The sequence below is a fragment of the Drosophila innubila genome (genome assembly GCF_004354385.1).
Source record: "Drosophila innubila isolate TH190305 chromosome 2L unlocalized genomic scaffold, UK_Dinn_1.0 4_B_2L, whole genome shotgun sequence".
Classification (NCBI taxonomy): domain Eukaryota; kingdom Metazoa; phylum Arthropoda; class Insecta; order Diptera; family Drosophilidae; genus Drosophila; species Drosophila innubila.
Genome location: NW_022995372.1, coordinates 4,234,979 through 4,258,274, shown reverse-complemented (window position 1 = coordinate 4,258,274; position 23,296 = coordinate 4,234,979). Strand labels below are relative to the sequence as shown.

General features: G+C 33.2%; 4 protein-coding genes across 7 annotated transcripts; 1 reads left to right on the top strand and 3 right to left on the bottom strand.

Annotated features, from left to right (window-relative positions):
* Positions 1-14: 14 nt before the first annotated feature.
* LOC117781372 (prolyl endopeptidase) lies at positions 15-3,500 on the bottom strand. Its single transcript, XM_034618122.1, has 10 exons — positions 3,363-3,500; positions 2,937-3,288; positions 2,566-2,836; positions 2,362-2,504; positions 2,116-2,275; positions 1,930-2,049; positions 1,782-1,862; positions 1,336-1,727; positions 1,005-1,277; positions 15-544 (listed from the first exon to the last, which is right to left on the bottom strand). The coding sequence occupies exons 1-10, from the start codon at positions 3,433-3,435 to the stop codon at positions 145-147; spliced, it is 2,265 nt and encodes a 754-aa protein (XP_034474013.1). The 5' UTR covers positions 3,436-3,500; the 3' UTR covers positions 15-144.
* A 481-nt stretch (positions 3,501-3,981) lies between these two features.
* LOC117781374 (BLOC-1-related complex subunit 8 homolog) lies at positions 3,982-4,713 on the bottom strand. Its single transcript, XM_034618124.1, has 3 exons — positions 4,609-4,713; positions 4,474-4,544; positions 3,982-4,416 (listed from the first exon to the last, which is right to left on the bottom strand). Exons 1-3 carry the CDS (start codon positions 4,646-4,648, stop codon positions 3,985-3,987), a joined length of 543 nt encoding a protein of 180 aa, XP_034474015.1. The 5' UTR covers positions 4,649-4,713; the 3' UTR covers positions 3,982-3,984.
* Positions 4,714-5,048: 335 nt separating this feature from the next.
* Positions 5,049-10,505, top strand: LOC117781371 (kinesin-like protein KIF21A). Of its 2 annotated transcripts, none has more exons than XM_034618121.1 (11): positions 5,049-5,142; positions 5,772-5,841; positions 6,415-6,553; positions 6,609-7,021; positions 7,149-7,719; positions 7,785-8,133; positions 8,238-8,381; positions 8,439-8,630; positions 8,694-8,902; positions 8,963-9,933; positions 10,291-10,505. In XM_034618121.1, exons 2-11 carry the CDS (start codon positions 5,786-5,788, stop codon positions 10,373-10,375), a joined length of 3,129 nt encoding a protein of 1,042 aa, XP_034474012.1. In that variant the 5' UTR covers positions 5,049-5,142; positions 5,772-5,785; the 3' UTR covers positions 10,376-10,505. The 2 variants fall into 2 exon arrangements, with proteins under 2 accessions (XP_034474012.1, XP_034474010.1); XM_034618119.1 differs by having other exon boundaries at positions 8,691-8,902.
* Positions 10,506-11,039: 534 nt separating this feature from the next.
* Positions 11,040-23,041, bottom strand: LOC117780277 (NPC intracellular cholesterol transporter 1). Of its 3 annotated transcripts, none has more exons than XM_034616731.1 (12): positions 22,896-23,041; positions 19,998-20,115; positions 19,753-19,923; positions 19,523-19,679; positions 19,347-19,423; positions 18,977-19,198; positions 18,597-18,789; positions 14,261-14,580; positions 13,906-14,196; positions 12,406-13,795; positions 11,477-12,343; positions 11,040-11,410 (listed from the first exon to the last, which is right to left on the bottom strand). In XM_034616731.1, the coding sequence occupies exons 2-12, from the start codon at positions 20,079-20,081 to the stop codon at positions 11,328-11,330; spliced, it is 3,855 nt and encodes a 1,284-aa protein (XP_034472622.1). In that variant the 5' UTR covers positions 20,082-20,115; positions 22,896-23,041; the 3' UTR covers positions 11,040-11,327. The 3 variants fall into 3 exon arrangements, with proteins under 3 accessions (XP_034472622.1, XP_034472625.1, XP_034472624.1); XM_034616734.1 differs by having other exon boundaries at positions 22,957-22,975; XM_034616733.1 differs by lacking the exon at positions 22,896-23,041 and adding an exon at positions 22,287-22,382.
* Between the last annotated feature and the right edge of the window lie 255 nt (positions 23,042-23,296).

The following is a 23,296-nucleotide window of genomic DNA, read 5'->3' as shown; positions in this document are numbered from 1 at the left end:
ATATTACATTTTAGTTATTCTGCTGAATCATTCAAATGTAAATGCACTTTATTTTGGGTACACACGATTTTTACATCACTGCAATTTTAATAGACATAAGAAATTTGTTGCAAATAAAATCATGTAAAAATGTAAATTAATTGATTATAGATTAATGACGTCCACGTTAAGGCTCCTTATCATGAATGTAATAATGTCCGTGGCCTCCTCGATTCTCTTGGATGTTGGTTTTCCGGAACCGTGACCAGCTTTTTTATATACGCGCAGTAGCACCGGATTTTTTTGGACTTGTGATTCGCGTACAGCATCTTGCAATGCGGCAGCAAACTTCAATGAATGCAATGGACTGACGCGATCGTCATGATCTGCAGTTAAAATCAGTGTGGAAGGATATTCTTTGCTCTCACTGTTCGGGGTGTGGACGTTGTGCAGGGGCGAAAACTTGTAAAGATTGTCAAAGTGCTCCTTCTCAGAGGGATTGCCATAGTCCGAGCACCAAGCGTGTCCTATGGTGAACTTATGGAAACGTAACATATCCATAACACTGTCAAAAAAGAAATTGTATATATTAATTTATAAAAAGTACAGTTTTTTTGTATTGGAAAATAAAAATACAAAAATATTAATTTAGAAATTTAAAACAGTTGGATATTTAATAAAAATATGATTCATTTTAGAAAAAATAAAATCATAACTATTGTAATCGAGGAACTTGCACATAATACACTTTATCGGACCATATACCTAAAATCTTGTGGAATCAGTTAAGTGTGACATAGTATTTTTAGGAAAAATATTTAAATACTTTTTAAAAAGATAACCCAAGATAATTCTAGAACAAAAGTCGGAAAATTCCTATATGTTGTACTCTGAATTATTTTTGTCTTATTGAATATCTTCTTCACAATATAATCGGGATATGCCTTACATTCTCCTAAATCCTTGTATTTTATTCTTTAAAAACAATGAATAAAAATGCAAGATTCTTAAATCTATGTACTTACCCGACTTGAGCAACAGCTGCTCCAAACAAATCTGGCCGTTGATTGATACAGGCACCGACTAGAAGACCGCCGTTGGAGCCTCCTTGAATCGCCAGTCGGTCCTTGGACGTATAGTTGTGCTTGATCAAGTATTCAGCAGCACATTGAAAATCATCAAATACATTCTGCTTGTTTAGCAAACGTCCGCCGTTGTGCCATCTTTCGCCGTATTCGCCACCTCCACGAATATTGGGATAGGCCAAAACGCCATCGAAGGTGTCTACAAACATAAGACTATATTCGTTTGGTTTAGGAAGTTGTTATTGATCAAGTTTATATAATAGGTATTTACCCCGTAAGTCCAAATGATGGCAGCATGCTAATGTTGAAACCGCCATAACCATATAGTAAACATGGTCGGGGTTTGATAGTATCTCGCTTCTTGCGAATTATAAACATTGGCACCTGGGTACCATCTTTGCTGGAGTAGAAGATTTGCTCAACTGTGTAGTCTTCCCGCTTGAATCCTTCCAAATTGAGTTCAATTTCCCGAAACACTTTTGGTGGCTCATCTGGTGTTTTGAAATCATAATGATAAATCGTGCCCGGATTTAAAAATGATGAGAAATTATAAAAGATTTCGGAATATTTCTTTTTGCCAGAGGTGCCAACAATAGTGCCAATATCCAAATCAAATTCGCGTATAAGTTTTCCAGTTTGTAGCGAATTGGCTTGCAAGATTGTCTAATTGTAAATTGTCGGTTATTAATGAAGATATTGTTATGCAAATAAACTCACTTTAACATCTCTAATATAACAAAGAAGAATCTTATCCTCATTGACGCATTTGGCCCAGTCCAAAACATCTTTTTCGTGTTCCTTTAAAGTACAATTTGATACATTTTATAATGGGTTAAAATTTGTACCATGTTTAGTATGTACTTACCGGTATAAGGGTTTCCCAATTTTCTTCAGCTGGATTTTCAAAATCGATGCATATGATGCGATAATTTGGTGCATTTTTATTTGTACGGAAATATACTTTTGAGCCGACATTGGTGACATACTAAAAATACATATAAGAACTAACCATTAGAAAACTTTATAAAATTAGAAACACCAGTTCACTTACGTCATAGTCCGACTCAAACTTATCTACGATGATCTTGACATCCAGTTCAGACTTAATATCCTCTCCAGGTATAAGATCAGCATAGTATATTATATTGTCACGGCAATCCTTAACAATAGCCAGTATCAAATATTTTCCACAGTCGGATACAACAGTTTGGCTAAATGTGTAAATGTAATAAAGGAACGATTTAATGCATATTTCTAAGATAGAAAATCTCAAGTTTTTTAAATAATAATTTCATACAAACGCCACGATGGTTCCTTGGGAATCTGAACAACCAACACATCCTTATCCTGACTTTCGCCAATGAGATGATAGTAAAGTTTCTGGTTCTGATTTTGTTGCGTTTCTGAACCATCAGTTTTACCGTCCTGATCGGGATATCTCTGTTGATTAAAATGATTTGCTTTAGTATGGTACATATTATTTTCGGTTTGTTTAACATACTCCGTAAAAGAATCCCTTGTTGTCCTTTGTCCATGAAATATCCGAAAATTTTACCTTTTCGAGTACTTCGTCAAAGTCCTTACCGGTTTCAGCATTTCGTATGCGAATCTTAATCCAATCGGAGCCACTTTCACTAAGTCCATATGCCATATATTTACCATCGTCGGAGAAGGATTTTTGGGATAGGGCGATCGTGCCATCCTCCGATAGACTGTTGGGATCAAGAAATACTTTGCTCTCTCCATCTAAAGAGTCTTGCTGATACATAACACTGAGATAAGATTAGAAAAGATAAGATTAAAAATGACAAACAAATGATTAATTTTAATGTGTTGCAGGAATACCCCTAGTGTTTGATAAAATGTAATTACCTTTGATTTTGCAAGCCGGTATTCATGAAAAAGTAATAGTATTTGCCATATTGCATCGGACATCCATATTTCGGATAGTTCCATAACTTGGTCAGTTTACTATTTACTTTTTTCCACTGTTCGCAGTTCTCAAGAAATGGTTGGCTTATATTATTTTGGCCATCGACATATTTTTGTGTTTCAGCCGAGTCGGGATCCTCAAGCCAACGGTAAACGTCCTGTACTTTAACGCCATGAAAGTTATCCTCAATTGTTGTATCCTTGCGGGCAACCGGATACACGAATTTTTCTTTAATTGTTTTAGCAACGTTTACAGTCTGTTCTGCCATACCGTTGTTAATACTTAGCGTACCTAAATTAGCGTGGCATAGAAATTAACAAAAAGTTCCACCAAATTCATGCATATATGGTTTGCTTAATACTTACGTTTGCTTGCAGTTCCAAGATATAATGCACGAACAATGAATTTGCACTGACGTTGATGATACAAATATCGCATTGTAATAATCAGAATTAGTGATGTGCTTTATAAATTTTGCGATGCATAGGTAAATATGACAGAAATATCGTTGAGAAGATATCGATATTATTTATTAATGAACGGTACTCCACAAATATAAATTGTTTTAAACAGATAATATGTAATAATAAAATGTCAACAATCTCAAAGATAAGCAAGAATTTTTTCTTTTTGATAAATATGTAGATGCATGCCGAGAAAAACAATATTTTGGAGAAAAGTTTTAGTATTTGATATACTGCATTAAAATTCGCCGAATGGTTTTGCAATTACTTAACACTTATTCAACGCAAAATCCAGTTTGAATTTTTTTTAATATTTGATGTGGTGTTATAACACTTTGGATGAATGTAGGGTCAATGCTCACCCCCCTGCCTACGCCCTTGAAAAAAAACAACTTCTTTGTTTTTAATTTTTCTTTTTTTTTTTATAATTATGAGACCAGACTAATTATTAATTTCGTCGAAAATCCATTCTTAGCTTTTGCACACAATGCCAGTAAGTATTCAATAATTTAAAAATATATTTTTAATGTAATGTGGTGTGCGATCTTTGAAGTTCCCCCGAATTAGATAGAGAGTTTGTGGTTTCTGTACGTCCTTGACCTGGTGCAATTATTGTCTCCATTCGTTGGGTCGTGTCGCGCATTACAACACTGAAATCGGGCAAATCTGGAAGATCTAATGCGAGGTGTGCCGAAAAACGTTTATACACCGAGTTTTTCACGCTATCCTTTTTTGTTCTTTTTTTACTTTCTTCATATTTTAGCTGTTGCTTCAGAAATATTGAAGTCTTTATCATTTCTTGGATATTGTGGAATGAATTTTCTGATTTTTCTATCGACTTAAGTGCTTGGACACCATATTCCATGTCATAGCAATGTCCTTGCAAACTGCTTTGCAAACTTAAGACTTCAGTTCGTTTCTCTAGAATTGCAGGTAGGACCTTACGAATGTGTTCCTAAAATCAAAGCATACACTTAGTTTCATTGGCAATTCTCTAATAATGAAAAACAACCTGAATCCGAAAGAAAGCCAAGGAGGGGTCATTGGCAAAAATATGTATGTTTTCGGATATTTTTTCTGAAGCTGAAATTAAAAAGGAAATGTTGATGAAAAATTAAATAATGTACATGATGTATTCAATATTTACTCTTTTTTCCTTTAAAATTAAGTTCACTTGCTTGTGCCATCGTCCTGACCCTTGTTGTGTTGTATCTCTGCTTTATTCAAGTATTTGTTGAATGAACTAATCCAATGTTGATTTGTTGTATATCAATAATTATTTGTATTAGAGATGTGTTTCTTAAAAAAAAAAATAGCACGTAACAATGCCATCATATATCGATATATTAATTTCGCATTTTTATTCATGATAAAATTCTTTCATGAGCAGAAATGATTGTAATTAAATATTTAGTCATAATTTAAAGCTTTAAATTACATGTAAATGGTCGGATTTTATATTTATTTTCATCTATGCTATCGATATCTTGTAAAGTTTTGAATAGAAATCGAGTGATGGTAGCCTGGCACAACACTCATTGGTGAATATAAAAATATTGGCCATCTCTAATGTCATCAGCTGTTGTCAGCTGTTAAGTGTTTACATATGTATTTGCGTGTGTAAAAATATAAATGCACGTATAATCTGTTTATCTGGAAAATAATAAGAGTTAATAAGTTTGTGAGTATTTCAACAGCGTAAATGTGAATTATATTTGTTGGTATGCCACTAAAATAATATATAAACTGATTTATATATGTATTTATACTTTAATAAAGTTCTGTACGTATTTTTAAGCAGCAGGTGTCTAATGGTTTAAGCCAGGTTGTATTCAATTAAATGCAGGTTACACATACATACATACATTTGTATACATATGGTATATACATACACATACATGTTTATTGTTAAACGAATACATGTAGTATTTACTGTGACCAAATTATCTGTAATGAAATTAATGCAAATAGGTGTATTCCAACAATTAAGTTCAAGATCAGAGATCTCAACAACTAATGAGCCTGTTGCCAGATTAAAATACGATGGATTTGCGATATTTAGTATACTTACATACATACATTCATAACGAAAATATTGTATTATTTTTATATGTGTATGTGTATATATTCAATTCCAAAAAAGGGTAGATGAAGTGAACGATTTTAAATTTGTCTCGTCTTGTAGAATTTTCGTTTATTTATAAGCAATATCAGTCACCATCCATATAAGCAAATTGCTCTTTTTTGTTAATATGTAATTAATATCATATATTTTTACTTAGTCACACACAATATTTTGTATATTTTTAGTGTGGAAATCCATTATGGCTGCTGAAAGTGATGCTATAGACAAGGATTGTTTAGTTCGAGTGGCCGTGCGGTAAGATATAATTTCATATGAAATAAGGATGATTAATATCATAGCCATTACCTATGTAGAAAGACACCTGAACACAGGGTCTAAAACCGTTATCAAAATCGTCTCCTTTAACCGGTATTAACTGAACCACCCCAAACAGCCTAAAATCTTTTTTTAATAGCGCAAACGAAAATACCGAACCGATTAGTCACCGATTCATGTAAAACGGTTAGTTTTCTTTTAATCAAACATTACATTTAATTATGTTTTTATGATGAAATCGTCGTTTTTCAAACCAATTTTGATTTTTCATTTAAATAGTGATCATATTTAGATTTTTTTTAAATGAACGAATTTTGGCTTATACTTTAATGTTTTTCTAACATTTCTATAACTATTTTTTTGTTCGATAAAAACCAGTCAATATTTTCAAATATTAAAATTTTAATTAAATTAATTGTGCCAGTTTAATTAAATTGCTCCAAATAAGGATTTGATTGAATAGTAAATTTATTTCCATGAAAAACAACAGCACCCTCGTACATTGTCTTACATAATTTCTAATAGCTAATGATACAATTGTTATTTGCTTAGAATTCGTCCACAAAATTCAAGAGAGTTGATTGACATGTGTCGAGTATGCACTACGGTAACTCCAGGCGAGCAACAAATTGTTTTAGGATCTGACAAGGCCTTCACCTTTGATTATGTCTATGATGTGGACTCAAATCAGGTAAGTTATCTGGCCTTAACAACTAAAATGCTTCACTAATTTATCTGTCTGATAGTGTGATATATATACCGAATGTGTGGATCGTTTAGTTGAGGGAACCTTGCATGGTTACAATGCCACAGTACTTGCATATGGACAGACGGGCTCTGGCAAGACCTACACAATGGGAACAGGCTTCGATCAGGCCTCTGGGGACCATCAACTTGGCATAATACCACGAGCGATTCGCCATATATTTGCTGGCATCGATGGAGCGCAGTATACAGAAAATAATGAAGGCTCCTCCGGTACAGCTCCACAGTTTAGTGTGGCTGTTCAATTTATAGAGCTCTACAACGAGGACATTATCGACCTTTTGGATCCATTTAACAAGAGTACAACCTTTAAAATTCATGAAAGTGGAACTGGACAAATAACAATATCAGGTGCTACCATTAAACCAATAAATGAACCACAAGATGCACTTAAGTAAGTTTATACTAAAAGAAAATAATGAAATACTGTGATGTGAAAAATTTGTATTTTACAATAGGAGTTATAATCGTTGCGGTCTTTGCTTATTACAATATGGTATAAATTGTTGTTTTTATTGCAGATTGCTCCAGCAAGGTGCCTTGGCACGAACCACAGCGTCAACCAAGATGAATGATTTGTCATCTCGATCTCATGCGGTTTTCACATTGTTTGTACGGCGCCAACACGTACTGGAATCTAAAAACAATTTCACAGATAATGACTTTGAAACGTTGACATCCAAGTTTCATTTTGTTGATTTAGCTGGCTCAGAACGATTGAAGCGAACATTGGCAACAGGAGAGCGGGCCCGGGAAGGCATATCCATTAATTGTGGACTCTTGGCACTTGGCAACTGTATTTCAGCTCTGGGTGACAAGTCAAAGAGGGTGTCGCATGTGCCCTATCGAGACTCGAAGTTGACACGTCTGCTTCAGGATTCATTGGGTGGCAATAGCCAAACATTGATGATTGCTTGCATATCGCCAAGTGATCGGGACTTTATGGAAACACTGAATACATTAAAGTATGCCAATAGAGCCCGCAATATTAAAAATAAGGTTCAAATTAACCAGGATCAAACATCTCGAACCATTTCCCTATTGCGAAGGGATATAGCTGCATTGCAATTAGAGCTTTTGGAATATAAACAGGTAATAATACAAAATTATAAAACCCAAGCTATATTTTAATCTTGAATATTATATATATTTTGCAGGGAAAACGTGTATTAGACTCGGAAGGAAATACATTAATATCGGATACATTTTATGAGAACTCAATGCTATTAGCTGATAATAAGCGTTTGCAGCAGCGACTGAAGTCAATGCAACAGACTATAGACATCTTAACGGATCGAAATGCTCAGCTCAAACTGGAGAAACAAGCTCATGAATGGACAAGGAACGAGAGCACAGAGTTGGCGGTCGCCAATTTGGTTGGCAATTATTTGGGCGAAATTGAAAAATTACAAGCAAAAGTAATAGAATCGGAATCTATGTGCCAACAATTAAATAAATTAAGTTCAACTGGGAATTCGCCACGTGCAACAAAAAGTGCCTACGATGGTAAGATTGAAAATCGAACTTTTAAAATTATTTATCTTAATTATCCTCGATTAAAATAAGAAAATTGACACCCTGGTTAAAAAATAAAAAATGATTTTTTGCAGATCCAAATGTCATTATAAATATAGCTAAACGAGGCTTGGAAAAAGATCGAGAACTCTTGATGTCTCGTTCATTGCCTGGCATACCGAATGACAGTAATCAGCAAGTGGATTTGGAGTCTTCTGATAGTGGAAGTGATTCAAATGGTAAATTAAAACTAAAATTTAATTAAATAAACTTGAAAATAAATGTTATCTTTACAGAAATGGAAATGGAAGAAAACTTGAATGAAATTAATTCAGATATAGAGATAAAAACTAAATTAATTGAACAGTTGGAACTGTCGCAAGAGAGAATTCAACTAATGCGGCAACATTATGAGGAGAAACTAACGGCTTTAACTTCGAAAATTTTCAACACACAAAAAGAAAGAGATGAAGTTTTAGCAAACATGGGTAAATGTGTATGTAGATGCATTACCATACGTATTAATAAATATGTATCTATTTAATTAGCAGGTTCCGTTTCCGGTTCGACAAACAACCCCAAAGACAACTTAAAGGCTGTTAAGATGGAATATGAACGTAAACTGAATGACATGAATCGTGAAATGAAAAGATTACAACAAACACAACGCGAACATATTCGTCAACAAAAAGAGCTCAAAACACAGGAAGTTAAATTACAAAACTTACGAATGGAGCTGAATGAATTGAAATGCAGTAAGGTATGTACTGACATTGATAATTGGTCTAATACTGTTATTAATGCAATTTAAATATTTCAGGTAAGGCTAATGAAGAAAATCTCTGAGCAATGCAATCGTCACAAAGAGGAAAACACAAGAAAAACTCGAGAAATTGCTCAGTTACGCAAAGAGCAACGCCGGCAAAAGAATGCAGTTTTGACATTGCAGGCAAAAATGAATGCCAAGGAACAAATATTGAAAAGAAAGTCCGAGGAAGTGTCGGCACTGCGTAAAAGCCAACGCGGACTTACATTTCAAAGAATGGGTCGACAGTCAGTATCGAAAATGGATCAGAATCGTTCTCCACATCATCGCTGGGAAACTTTATCTCGTACGATATTGCATTCGGCGAGAAACAAGCAACTGATAACACAGCTGGAAACTGAATTGGAACGTCTAGTTAAGGAAAGGGAAGAACTTTGCCGTGAACTGGCACGTATTCAGGATCCCGAAAATCTAGAAAGAGCATCTGAATATTCAAATGAAGAGGATAATTTGAAAACCAACATTGGATATTTACAAGAAAATATTGAGCATGTTCAGAAGGCAATTATGGAATTTGAAGATGTCAAGGACCCGGTGCATAGTGATACAAGTAAAATACAAAATATATTTGACAAAATCAACACAATTGAGGAAGCCAAATATCTGCTACAAAAATTGTCGGACAACGCTATCTATATGACATGCAATTCATCAATGATCGAAAGCCGGATGCAAGAGCGTGAGGCATTACTTAAGGAAGCCCAACATGAAAGTGGCATACAACAACAATTATTGCAATATTTTCTGTCAAACAATACCAATGTGCAAATATCCGATCTATTTGATTCATTGAATCTTGATGACAAACTTAATATCAACAATTTAAATCGAAGTTGGTCCCAGAAATCGTTGATCAGCAATGGGACTTACGATATTCCCCGGTCCGAAGCATTACAATATGGCTCCCTTAACGAGGAACCGTTTTCGAAAACCAAGTGTGCATCACCTAACACTACAATTGAAACGTAAGATATTGTTTTTTTAATATATTGTTTATTTAGCAATAATTTCGATTGACAAATTAGTCCTTTTGTAATAATTTTTTACATTTACTTCTTGAATTTCGTGTGCTAAAATTCGATGCACGATATCATTAACTAAATGTAATTAATTTGCTTTAAAAACAGAAAGAATTTTTTAATTTTTTTACATGATGCAAGAAAATTGGGAATGCTCACAATTCGATTAAAAAAGAACGAAGCTTATTCAACAATCAACCAATTATTTGAAACAGTATGCAAGTTCTCGGATTATTAAGATGTGGCTTATGTTAGTAACTCACAAATTGATTTCTATTATTTTATATTATTTTTTAATATTAGCTCTTCCGACAAGAGTCCAAAGGTGCGTGGGCGTACAGCAAGAAGACAGGATCTTCTCTTTGGAGATACCGGATTTCCAAAGTGACCAAGCCCATGAAGCTATTAATGTCTTGTTATGGATATACAGGCAGCTATATTTATATGCAAGCACACATATCGAATGCTAAGAAATAGTTTCACTTTGTATAATACAAATAAATTTATAATACTGAAAACTTATTGTTGTACTCAATTTAAAATCGGAACAGATATGTGTACTACGCATATATTCAATGGTTTGGATCAGCGAATAATACCAGTACCGAAAACTTTAATCGAAACTAACCGTTTTATTTGTAGTACCGAACATTTTTTCCAAAAATAATTTATGTTATTTCTTTTATTTATAATTTAGCTTTATATTAAGAAATAATAAAAATGTTGACTTGTAAAGGTGAAAATTCAATTTAGCCCCTTTGAAATTTTGAAATCTCAAGATTTTACTTTTAATCAACTAATTATATCATAATTAGTTTAATACAACACTTTAAATTCGATTCTGAAAAATTTAATTTTCCCGTTAAAAAATCATGTCAAATTCAACAAAAATTTTGACGTGTAACAACTTCAAACTTTCATAACTTTAACAAAACTGAATTCATTTTCAAACGGCAATTATGTTTCAATTTTTTTGTTTCATTCTAAAAATCTTCTTTGCTATTTGATATGTTTTTTTTTTGTAATATGTGTTCAACATAGATAGAAACAAGTTTTTCATGTAGTTCTTTATTAGCGCTGTATAGCTATTTACATAAATATTGATTAAAAATTATCACACCTTAGCCAGTTTACATGTACAGTTTGTAAAATAAAACAAAAACTAAACAATTCAATGGTGTCACATACTCGTAAATTCCTATTAAATGTCTATCAACAAAATTATAATAATACAATTTCTGACAACATGTCGAGACCTAAACAAAATTATTTTGATTTATAACAATTTTGAGTTCATAGAGATTTGTATACTCCTTCTATAAATGTCTTACAACTAATAATTATCTAACCCCAGATAAGGATGTTTCCTGTTCACCATTTTCTTGGTGATGAGATTCAAGCCGTGCATTATTTTGCGGTGCACCTGAAAGTAAAAATGAGAAATATTATTGAAATGAATAATGAAAAATAAAAATGTATCTTTACTTACCAATATAACTTAGGAGCACAGGCAGAAAGATTAGCCCGTGAGTTGCACCGATAACAACAATTCCAAAGTACATACGGAAGTAAAATACTTGGAATATTTGACTTTTTGCAAAAGCTAACACTAATATCCCCGCAAATTTGGTAAGCGTTATGCCTGAAAATATTGAACTACCCATTTTTGATAAGCTATCAGCAGCTCTATTTACTTGACTCTGCTCTTTGGAGAGAGAGAAACTGTGCACAAGATGCGAACAAAACTCTACAGAAATTCCAACAGCCATAACAAGATTGACTAAAGAAACAGCATTGAGAGAGATATTCCAATAATACATAAGGCCTCCAAGGTTAACGACTATCATTGTTATTGTGATAATTACAACAAGAGCGGAATGTATATCAAAGCCCATTAAAATAAACGTAACTATAAATATGGAAAGTATTGAAATGCCCATGCTTTGTAATGTATCTGACCACATGGTTAAATATTGTTCATAGAACACATAAAATACTGAATAGGGAAATACTTCGACTTGCAGTGCCAAGTCCATTGGTAGACCGTTCGAAATAAGATTGCGCTGCAACATTTGCGTAATATTTGCCGATATTTTTCTGGCTGACTCTAAAGCTAGGAAATAGTCTGACGATGTTTTCAATATCGAGTGGTATGCCATAAAATATGAAGCGTCCACATTTAAAGACTTTCTATCATAATTGTATCGCACTGCTCCGCTATAGGCAGCGTGACCGCCCTTGACACAGGAATCATCTGGATTATCCTTTAAGAAAAACGGCAGATATTCGCCAAAATCATGTGTATCTGGTCGCTTCAGATGATTTTTACTTATATTGCATTTTGAACAGGTTGTATCTGCAAAATACAAAATGAAATGTTGTAGAAATCTTTAATAACAATCATTTATTACAACTTACCTTCATGAGGACAGAAGCTGCCATTATCAGGATGAAATTTGCAACAGGATGTTGACGCCGTCCAATCGAAATAATCATCAATCCAACTGGAAGCAGGTCGAGCAATGTACGTCAAGTTGGATCTTCGGCTAGCCAAGTATAACTGTGTTAAAGCACTATCATCATTGCAATATCGTCCCGAGCACACCAAATTCTGATTGGAAGTATTGGCAAAATCAATATCGCCCTTGAGAACAAAATATACTGGGGGTCCAATGTTGAGATGTTCGTTCAAAGATTTAATATAATGTAAAACAAAACTATCCTCGGGCATAGCCAACTCCTGATCAAGACCAATATCAATTTTTGGAACAAGCGCAATGCTAGCACAGAACCAAGCGAAGAATATGATCATTACAAATGCTCGAACAACCTTTTTCATCAGGAAGGGAACAAAGGCGCCACTGATGATCTTATACAAAAGACCTTCGCTACTGTGCATAATGTCCGACTTTTTACATTTGATAAAACAACATATATCTAAGCGATTCTCCTCTTTGCGTTTAATATCCAAGGTGAACAAGCCCACAAAGCATGTGATTTGCAAAATGAAATCAATTAACAAAGCTACTCCGGCGTACAATGCAAATGCTCTAACCGCCGGCATATCAGACAATCCGCCAAGGAAGAAACAACAGCATTCACTAACGGAAGTTAGGAGCATACTAGGACCCACACGTCCAAGGACACGTCCCACCTGCTGCTCGATTGCTTCATCTGTTCGACGCTGATCCCTTTGATAGGTCTGAACCAGAATAAAGATATTATCGACTCCAACGGCCAGTACCAAAAACGGTATCACTTCCACGATAATTAAAGTTGCTGGCAGGCCGATGTAACCGAAAATGCCAACCGAAGAGACAACCGATGCTAAGACTATGATAACACCGCCAATACCCAATGTTATTTTACTATCGATCAGTGATCGCTTAAGCTCCTGTACATGTCCTAGAGATATTGCTATATAAATAAACATGATAATATATGACACTAAAATCGTTAATACATCCGACTGCGATTCTCTATTTAATTCATCCTCTATAGATCGCTCAGTTGTGAATGCAATATCCATTGAGGCACTCTTAGTATTCTTTATATAGTCAGTCATAAACTCAACAAAACGTTTCTCCCATTCTAATGCACGAACTAATTGCGCTTTATCATGATGATTTCGAACTAAAAATGTTAAAATGATCGCATCAGCAAGCTCAAATTTAGTACTGCCTGTCAGCTGATCACCGGGCTTTAAGAACCCGCCTAAAGCAATAGCTGGATCTATGGGTCCACCATAAGAAGCTAAACATAAATATGGATTACTCATGCACTGATACAATTCATCCAAATAGGTAACCTGAAAAAGAAAAAAAAAACATTTAATGTTAAATAAATAAAACTACATCATATAAACATATATTTATATTCCAGCATTCATGGCATATTTGTTATCTTCTCAATACTCACATTATAACCATTATCTTCCTCACTATCCTCTAATCGATCTATATTATCTTGAAAGTAGCCCCAAATTGATTGTACAACACAATCTGAAGCCATTACAGTACTGCCGTCATCCTTTAAAGGTGCATAGCATATATCATTCAGAAATGTACCATTTGCATCGAGACTTTTTATTTGTTCCTGCAGATCTAGGACATTGGCTAGAAAATCCTTTTTGAAAATAGGACCAAATTTAATTGGTCCATTCGATGTATTGTGATTGATATATGGCAAGTCTACGGCCTTGATTATAATCTAAAATATAATATAGTATATCATTAGAAAACATTAAATTTATGCATCTTGTATTCTAATTTACCTGCTCAACTCTAAAGAATGGCTCAAATTTGGAGTCAAAATATTCTCTTTCGATTCTGGATTTTGATGTAGGCGATGCCCAGAGTTTGACAGGATCTGTGGTAATTTGCACAAATGTTATACCATATCCGAACGCCACAACAAGGACAATGCCGCCAAGTAATGTTATCCACGGATAGCTTGCAAAAAATGTGCCCCATCTGGTGAAAAAGTTTTCCAAAAAGAATTCTGTGCGTGCTCCAAGCTTTTCAAAATATCTGGGTTCCTGTTTATACATAGAATCGTCTGTGGCACCATCATTGCCAACTTGAAAATCTTCATCTGGAAAAGTTAAAGTTTGTATAGAATTGCATATTGTGCATGTAAATATTTAGTCGATTAATGGTGCAGATTTCACAACAACATGATTAATAAGTTGAATTTGAATCTAATTAAACTATTTAATCACTGCGGACGGCAGTTCGCGTTAGTGACGAAAGCATCACGAAGGGTGCGAAAGGCGACTAACTATATATACAGCTAAGTTGGAAAATTTGCTACGACTGTTCGATCAGTGGAGTTATACCGATCGAAAGGTTTAGTCCTAACTTACAAAATGGCATACTAAAACTTTTTCTAACCAACCTGGGTCATGAGATACGGAGGTGTAAGTGGGAGGGGAAAAATTTAGATGATTGCAGCTAATGGGGCTGTTGGGGCCTTTTGGTAAAATTTAATTAAATTTAAATTTAATTTTTAAAAATTCTACTTAAAAATACGCGTCGATTGATACCTCAATCACCCAAATTCCATAACTGGTTCAAAAGATAAATAAAGTTGAAAATTTTAGTGGACTTCTCAAAATGAAATGAAAAGTCAGTTTGTTTGTCTGTTTGCATCAAAGCGCTAAAGAAGCTTAAATGTAGTGATGGGGATTTATTCCTTTTCGAAAATCTAGAAATGTTTGTTCTACGACTTTTTGAAAAAACCGCTAGTTTAGCGGGAAAACGCTAAATAAAAGCTACCGATATGTTCTATATATCATTTGAAAGGTGTGATTGAGGGCTTTTATGCTTACCCTTAAACTTTTTTTCTAAAGCACTCAGGTAACATTTTACAGGTGAAATAAAGTTTTTTAGCTTACGTTTTGGCGATTTCTGACAAAATGGCTCTAACAATTTCTGTTAACAAATTATTTAATATTTATTGATTCATAATATATATAATAACTAACGAGCCGCGTATTGGCGAGCGAAACAGGCGGAGCCTTATATAAAATGATAGTCGATCGAATCGTATTTTTCAATATTCATATTGAGATCATTGACAACAATTATTAAATATTCACTTATTTTTTAAACACCATATATTCCTAAAAATAACAGTTCAAAGTGCGCTTAACTTGAATGGAAATAAACAAATATTTTTCATAGAAAACTGATTTTCTTAGAACAAAATAAACATAACTGGGTTGAAATATTAAATTACTGAGGCAGTTAAGCACATTATTCTTTAAATATTTATTATCTTAAGCTAGATAAAGCTTAATATTGACAAAACATTGTATAACTTTCGTTTCCTTATAATTTATTCATTAACTACTTTCGAGCATTGGTTTTACTTATCGGAAAGAAGTTTGACCCGTATATTTGATCGAGAATAAGTATTTTTATGGGTTGCTCTTATCAAATTGTGGTTCCATTAATTTTTATACTTAATTTTTCGGCGAATATTCAAACATTTCATATTAAACATCTGTACTGATTGAGAATTGAGCATTTTAATAAATGCAGAAAATGCTAAAAACTATTACATATTCCCTATTGAGTGTAGATTCTGCGGCTTGATAACTTTCCAGTCAAAATTCAGAGTCCGAATGGGCAGCCAAGTGTGGGCATATAATTCAAAATCAATTGTAGCCCTTTGCGACCCACAACAGCGTCCAGACATTAGGCAGAAAACCATTAAGAAAACACGCACAACACTCTGCTGTAGCTGGAGTTATAGCTTGGGTTGGAGCTGAAATTGAAATTGGGACCTCAGCTGGGAATGGGTTAAGTGAGGGGTAAAGTGCTGGTGATAAATGCCAAAAGCCTCCAAGCGCAACGTCGATAAAGCCGGAGCCCTTTAGTAAGTTATAAAATGACAGTCGATCGAATCGTATTTTTTCAATATTCATATTGAGATCATTGACAACAATTATTAAATATTCGCTTATTTTTTAAACACCATATATTCCTAAAAATAACAGTTCAAAGTGCGCTTAACTTGAATGGAAATAAACAAATATTTTTCATAGAAAACTAATTTTCTTAGAACAAAATAAACATAACTGGGTTGAAATATTTAATTACTGAGGCAGTTAAGCACATTATTCTTTAAATATTTATTATCTTAAGCTAGATAAAGCTTAATATTGACAAAACATTGTATAACTTTCGTTTCCTTATAATTTATTCATTAACTACTTTCGAGCATTGGTTTTACTTATCGGAAAGAAGTTTGACCCGTATATTTGATCGAGAATAAGTATTTTTATGGGTTGCTCTTATCAAATTGTGGTTCCATTAATTTTTATACTTAATTTTTCGGCGAATATTCAAACATTTCATATTAAACATCTGTACTGATTGAGAATTGAGCATTTTAATAAATGCAGAAAATGCTAAAAACTATTACATATTCCCTATTGAGTGTAGATTCTGCGGCTTGATAACTTTCCAGTCAAAATTCAGAGTCTGAATGGGCAGCCAAGTGTGGGCATATAATTCAAAATCAATTGTAGCCCTTTGGGACCCACAACAGCGCCCAGACATTAGGCAGAAAACCATTAAGAAAACACGCACAACACTCTGCTGTAGCTGGAGTTATAGCTTGGGTTGGAGCTGAAATTGAAATTGGGACCTCAGCTGGGAATGGGTTAAGTGAGGGGTAAAGTGCTGGTGATAACTGCCAAAAAGCCTCCAAGCGCAACGTCGATAAAGCCGGCGCTGCATTGGACCATCGTCATCAAGGCTGACTTAGGACTGAAGTCTTGACTGTGGTCTTAGGAACCGACATCGGTGCAGAGCTCGGAGCTGTAAGCTTATCAAAATACGCGACGAATGAGCAAGGAATTTTATTCATGAAATATTTTCCACAGCACGCAGTCGGACGTAGAAACAGGTTCAAGCTCTAAAGCACTCAGGTAACATTTTACAGGTGAAATAAAGTTTTTAGCTTACATTTTGGCGATTTCTGACAAAACGGCTCTAACGATTTTTGTTAAATATGTTGTTATATGTACAATTTCGCGTTTTTTGGTATATGAAACATAAATTTTGGTTGAGGGGTTTGGAAGATATTATCTGTTAAGTGAATAAATACATTTTTCTATCGGTCGAAAATCACGTTTTAGTACGAACAACTTTTTGGTTTTATGAGATATCTCAACCAAACTGATACAATATGCATTTAACTTGGTTTTATATATCCTGACAAAAGTTGGTTTAAATCAGACCACTATATCATATAGCTGTCATAGAACCGATCGGGTCAAAATTAGGTTTTAGTACGGAAAAACTTTATTGTTTTATGAGAAATCTTAACCAAACTAATAGAATATGCATTTAAGTTAGACTTGTATATCCTGACCAAAGTTGGTTCTAATCGAACCACTATATCATATAGCTGTCATAGGACCGATCGGGCGAAATCCGAGTATTAGTATGAAAACTTTTTTTCATAGTAAGTACGGATCTCCGACAGTAGAGTATGCTCGGCTGTAGCAACGCGAGCAAAGCGAGCAGGGGGTGGAGCCCCCTAGTTTTTCTTTATAATTAAAGAACAAAAATTGCTTAAATATGAAATACGTTCAACAACTAAATTTATATATTTTACTATTTGCATGCATTAATGATAAAGTTACAATGTCAAAAGCAAAAGCAATTGTAAAAATTTCTGATATCCCACAAAAAAAACCTCTACACAAGGTAAAAGTCTAGTGACGAAAGCAATTTCTAGCCCCAAAATTTCTGATATCCAATTTTGTGACGAACAAAATTCAGTTTAATCTAAAAATTTTAAATAAAAATATAAATTAATAAAAAAAAAGCGAAAATTGGCATTCGGCACTGCGCAAAAAGTAATTTTTATGTACAAAGAAGCTCACCCTTTTTGCTCACAGTGCACAATGCCAATTTTCGCCTTTTTTTATTAATTTATATTTTTATTTAAAATTTTTAGATTAAACTGAATTTTGTTCGTCACAAAATTGGATATCAGAAATTTTGGGGCTAGAAATTGCTTTCGTCACTAGACTTTTACCTTGTGTAGAGGTTTTTTTTTGTGGGATATCAAATACTATAAAATCGACTTACCATTTATTGAGTCTTTGGTGAATAGAAATGATCCCATTAGGAAAATAAGCGTACCAACCGAAAATACAACAGTCATAATAACCGTAAACGCATCAAATCCAGCAATTTTAAATGAGGGCGGTATTACCGGATCAACTGGAGCTATTGGGCATGACGAATCACAATCTGAACATGAGCATGCAGGAAGTTCACTCTAAAAGAAATAAAAAATAAAATAAATATTTTCCCTAATATTAACGTTTCCAAATTGTTGTATTCCAAATGTTTCCCTATATGATAGTTTCGATTATTTTCTTTTTCATTCTAATTACAAATTCTTTAATTTTTTTTTGTTATTGTTTTTGTAATTTATAAAAATAAGGCTTCAATTAAAAACTCACATTTACAGCCTTATCGCAAGGAGTAGTCTTTGGATCTGCTGGAGTAAAGCCATCCTTAGTTGAGTTTGTTTGATGTTGAACATATGTTATTTGAAACGGAACGTAATAATTGTTTTGCTTATCTCCCATATAAGTAAACCATTTGGTAGGACTGCAACGTGACGCTGGATAAGCTCCACACATTAGATCTAATGCTAATTGACCGGTCTGTGGCACAGATACCTGAAAATACAAATATTTATATAATCTAAGCCTTAAGCGCTATCACTTTATTTATATATTTAATTTATTGGCTTATCCTAGCGCTAAAAGTAAAACTTTTAAGTTACTGCACTAGCCACTAAGCTTTTATAACACAAATATTACCAACCTGAGAGCACGACTTGTAAGTCTTGTTGATATATCCCTCCGTTATGTGTAAGTCGATAGAAGTTATATAAGGAACATCTGAAACTATAATTGTTTAACTCATCAAAATGCTGTCTTTTCTATATATTCCAATAACAAATATTTTTTTTAGCAAAAATATATAGTTTTGTATATTACCATTTTTATTTGGTTTTGTTTCAACCACTTTGACGAATTCAGATTGCGATGGAGAGCAAGAGAATTCGCAAATATGGCGAACTAAGTTGGACATACATGCTGGACAACGATCAAGAAAATTCGCCGCTAATTTCACTTGTTCGTTTAATATTTTTACCTAAAAAAATAATATTATTTTATACATGAATTCTTTTCTATTGAAATAAAAAGAGAAATGTTTTTGATATTACCTGCGCAACGTCACAGCAAAAATTCTTTTGCTCAGATTTAAGTAAAAAACTACATCTTTCTGCCAGCAATTGCAATCCTTCATCATTCATTGCTTTTGCTGTGCCATTGTAGGAACAATATTGATTGTGACCAAACGCATCTTTATTACACACACCATACCACACACAGTCCTGGAAAAATAAGTAAATTCGATTTATTAATCATGCCAAAATCAAATGAATAAATATTATTGGCTGTAACTAACCTGTTTCGAAATACCAATAAAGGAAACCAGTATGCCAACTATGAGGATATACACTCCAGTTGAAGTACTTGGTAGTACAATCATCTTGTAGTCGATTATAAAGTCTTCTTAAACATATCTAGAAAGTAAAATAGTTGAATGTTGTCATATACAATAAATTGCAGAAATTCTTAAGATTTACAAATATTTATCACTACAGTTTCGAGAAACTAACCGAACTGCATAGATTTCAGTAAATAACTGAAATATATTTCGAAAATATAGTTGAAACTTTCAACTTGAAAGAGGCACTTCAGTGGATCAGAAAATTTATTCAACTTATTCGCTACAATTGAAAGTGTGATTTTACATATATACCTATACATAAATGCATATATGTATTTACAGTTGTGAAAAGTAACAGATTGTTTCTGTGTCAGATATATATTTTGTATCACTATCCGTTTTTGCTTTACATATTCGCAGCTGAATCTCAAATTTGTTAAATTTACCAATTTCACAGAAAAATTCATTTTTCAATGTGTACATTATAGAAAACTGTTATTATATCTCGTGTCAGGGCGGATATTGCTCGAAGAAGTCTTCAATTTGTCAAAAAATAACGAAAAAATTATGAAAGTTAAGAGATTTTAGGGGTTAAGAATAAAATAGAACGTAGCAACTGATTTAAAAAAAAAAAGATGATTTGTCCTTTCATTGATATTTTAAAGATAATATCGCTGAAATCTTAAATAATTTCGGGGAGAAAGAATCAACAATTTAATGATTTATTTATTAAGTAAGGAATTAAACAATTAATTTAGCGTAAATGTTGCCGTTTAAAGGGTATCCCAAGTCAGTAAAAAATGTATTTTTTATTCTTAAAGTTCAATTTTTTTTATTGATTCGCAATGGATACATAGTAATTAGTAAGATATGGATTCATAAAGCACTTAAAATGTTTATTTAAGGCTTGAATGGTCATGAATTTGTTAGCGTATACTTTAAGCTGACGCTTTAATGGGTGAAGAAAATGACTCATGCTGTAATTAAATATAGTTTGCATGTGATAATTTTGAAATCAGTCTTATGACAATAAAATCGAGCCAGTCTCGGCGAATATGAGCTGGAAACATCTTTTGCTGGAGTCATTCATGGTTTACATGGAAACAGACAAATAGATAAACACAGGGGCCAAGAAAACTTAAATGTATACAGATAATGGAATGCGTTACACAACAAATAAATAGATGTGACCTAAGAATGTACATATGTACTATATGTATATTTTGGAACTTACAATCTGATTCCTCGAATTAGTTTAGCTGCTCAGATTGACGCACTCTGTGAAACAGACGGACGGGAATGAATCAACCGAACAACATTGTAAATGAGCTAATAAATGTGAGGTGAAAACTATTAGCAACAACCTGATGAACCACAAAATATGTATACAGTTGCTCACAGCAAATTTGACCCACTGCACTTTGAATTTTTTCGTTTTTATTGCATCATTGAGATAAAAACATGCATTAAAAATAAAAAGAAAATATTTTACTTAAGTATAAACAATTATTAACAAATCTGCGTTTAAGTATTATTAACATTACGTACATTAACAGATCATGACAAAACTTTGTAATATGTAAGAGTAGTGTGTCAAATAAGCTGAGAGTCATTGTAATCAGGTTTACTTAAGTTTAATTAGTTTAAAGTCAATCACACGAAAAACAAAACACATGTTACAGCTTTCTAACCATTTCCCCGCTACATATGTATTTACATATGTAAATATTGAAAGGGGTATTCCAAAACCGAAAAAAACACATATCGATTAACTCTTTATGAAGTAATTAAAGCATGTACAGTTAGTCAAGTAATTATTTTGATACACTTATTTTGTTTATGTCATTTTATCAAACTTAGTTGCTTATGAATCACAGAACAAATTAATAGATAAAAATACGTAATTTTCTTTACATTTTGTCAAAGCAATTACCAGACTCACTGTGTTTAAAATCAAACCTTGTACTAGCTTTTTTACCCAGACAATTTCTGATATCGGCTAATATATTTATAATAACTATTTTATTTAATATTGATGTTTAAAATCAGTGAAGCTTGCAACACAAATTTTGTGATCCCATTTGGATATGTGAAAAAATATTAATATTAAAACAACTAATTAACTTCAGCTGTTAAAAAAATATTAAACATACATATACTGTAATATTTTGAATGGTTTAAAAAAATAAAATAAATATTGCCTAGGTCTGCAGGAAAAATAAGCCCGTACTTTTATTTACATACCAAGTTCCTGGAGTCTCTGAGACCTACGCGTGTATCCGAATTCAGAGACGGACAGACAGACAGAACGACAGACTGGCGGAGACGAGAAAATCAAATCGGCTATTGACGCTGAGGAACCGTTACAGACTTGCTTTATAGAATCGAAGATAGCACCTTTTGCCTGTTACATATGTACATATATCTGTACATTTGCACAACTTTGTTTATTCGCGTCTTATCAATTTTCATTGGGTACGCGGAATAACAATGTGTCCATGTATATTTACATATGTAAATAGCTTCGCTTCACATATACATATATGTACATACATACATATGTGCATACGAGTTACCGATGACTTTTTAATGCGTCACATATTTACGCATGTCGATATTGTTGTATATATATGTACATATCACACCAATGTTATCATTTTAAGGAAAACTAGTCAACATACATAAGTTTGTATGTATACATATCTTTGTGTATTTCCAAACAAAGAAATAAACAGTCTAATTTGCACTTTGTATTTGTGTTGTGTTGTGTGTAACTATGCACATAAGTATGACTGAGTGTATGTATGTATTTGATATACAAGTGTATTTAGAAAGATTAGTCATAATACCTACAAGTTAACTTTATTGTTCATACTACGACTGTTCACACAAATGTTTTATTTTATATAGGCACCTAATGGCATTAAAGTTAATGCAACTTTAAACCTTCTGACTTATTCAACTTGTTGGTTAATTTTTTACTCTTTTATATACTTCGGGGCTGCCACCCGGCCCAAATGGTTGGTTAAAGAAAAATTTTCGATCTGGCAAGTCGTACCATTTTAGTTGAATTGCCAAAAACAGTAGATTTAGCTATTAATCGATTTAATCTAAGTGAAATTGAAAATAAGCGTGTCTTCCAATAAAAGACTTAAACCTACTAATTAAAGAGATCAAGTGACATTTTTAATCTACTTTTGATGGACGACACAATGTTTACTGACTGTATATGGATAGTTGGAAATTCGTGTGAA

Bases quoted from the DNA above. Each gene is read 5' to 3' on its own strand.
- LOC117781371 (XM_034618119.1), top strand. From the start codon at position 5,786: ATGGCTGCTGAAAGTGATGCTATAGACAAGGATTGTTTAGTTCGAGTG. The intron at 8,631-8,690 runs GTAAATGTGTAT...CTATTTAATTAG, and splicing joins TGAAGTTTTAGCAAACATGG to CAGGTTCCGTTTCCGGTTCG. The intron at 9,934-10,290 runs GTAAGATATTGT...TTTTAATATTAG, and splicing joins CCTAACACTACAATTGAAAC to CTCTTCCGACAAGAGTCCAA.
- LOC117780277 (XM_034616731.1), bottom strand. From the start codon at position 20,081: ATGATTGTACTACCAAGTACTTCAACTGGAGTGTATATCCTCATAGTT. The intron at 18,790-18,976 runs GTGAGTTTTTAA...TATTTCTTTTAG, and splicing joins CTTGCGATAAGGCTGTAAAT to AGTGAACTTCCTGCATGCTC. The intron at 12,344-12,405 runs GTAAGTTGTAAT...TGTATTTTGCAG, and splicing joins CAGCTTCTGTCCTCATGAAG to ATACAACCTGTTCAAAATGC.
- LOC117781374 (XM_034618124.1), bottom strand. From the start codon at position 4,648: ATGGCACAAGCAAGTGAACTTAATTTTAAAGGAAAAAAGA. The intron at 4,545-4,608 runs GTAAATATTGAA...TTTTAATTTCAG, and splicing joins TAATTTTAAAGGAAAAAAGA to CTTCAGAAAAAATATCCGAA. The intron at 4,417-4,473 runs GTTGTTTTTCAT...CTTTGATTTTAG, and splicing joins TGGCTTTCTTTCGGATTCAG to GAACACATTCGTAAGGTCCT.
- LOC117781372 (XM_034618122.1), bottom strand. From the start codon at position 3,435: ATGCGATATTTGTATCATCAACGTCAGTGCAAATTCATTGTTCGTGCA. The intron at 1,278-1,335 runs GTAAATACCTAT...AAACGAATATAG, and splicing joins CCATCATTTGGACTTACGGG to TCTTATGTTTGTAGACACCT. The intron at 545-1,004 runs GTAAGTACATAG...CTTTTTTGACAG, and splicing joins GCAGCTGTTGCTCAAGTCGG to TGTTATGGATATGTTACGTT.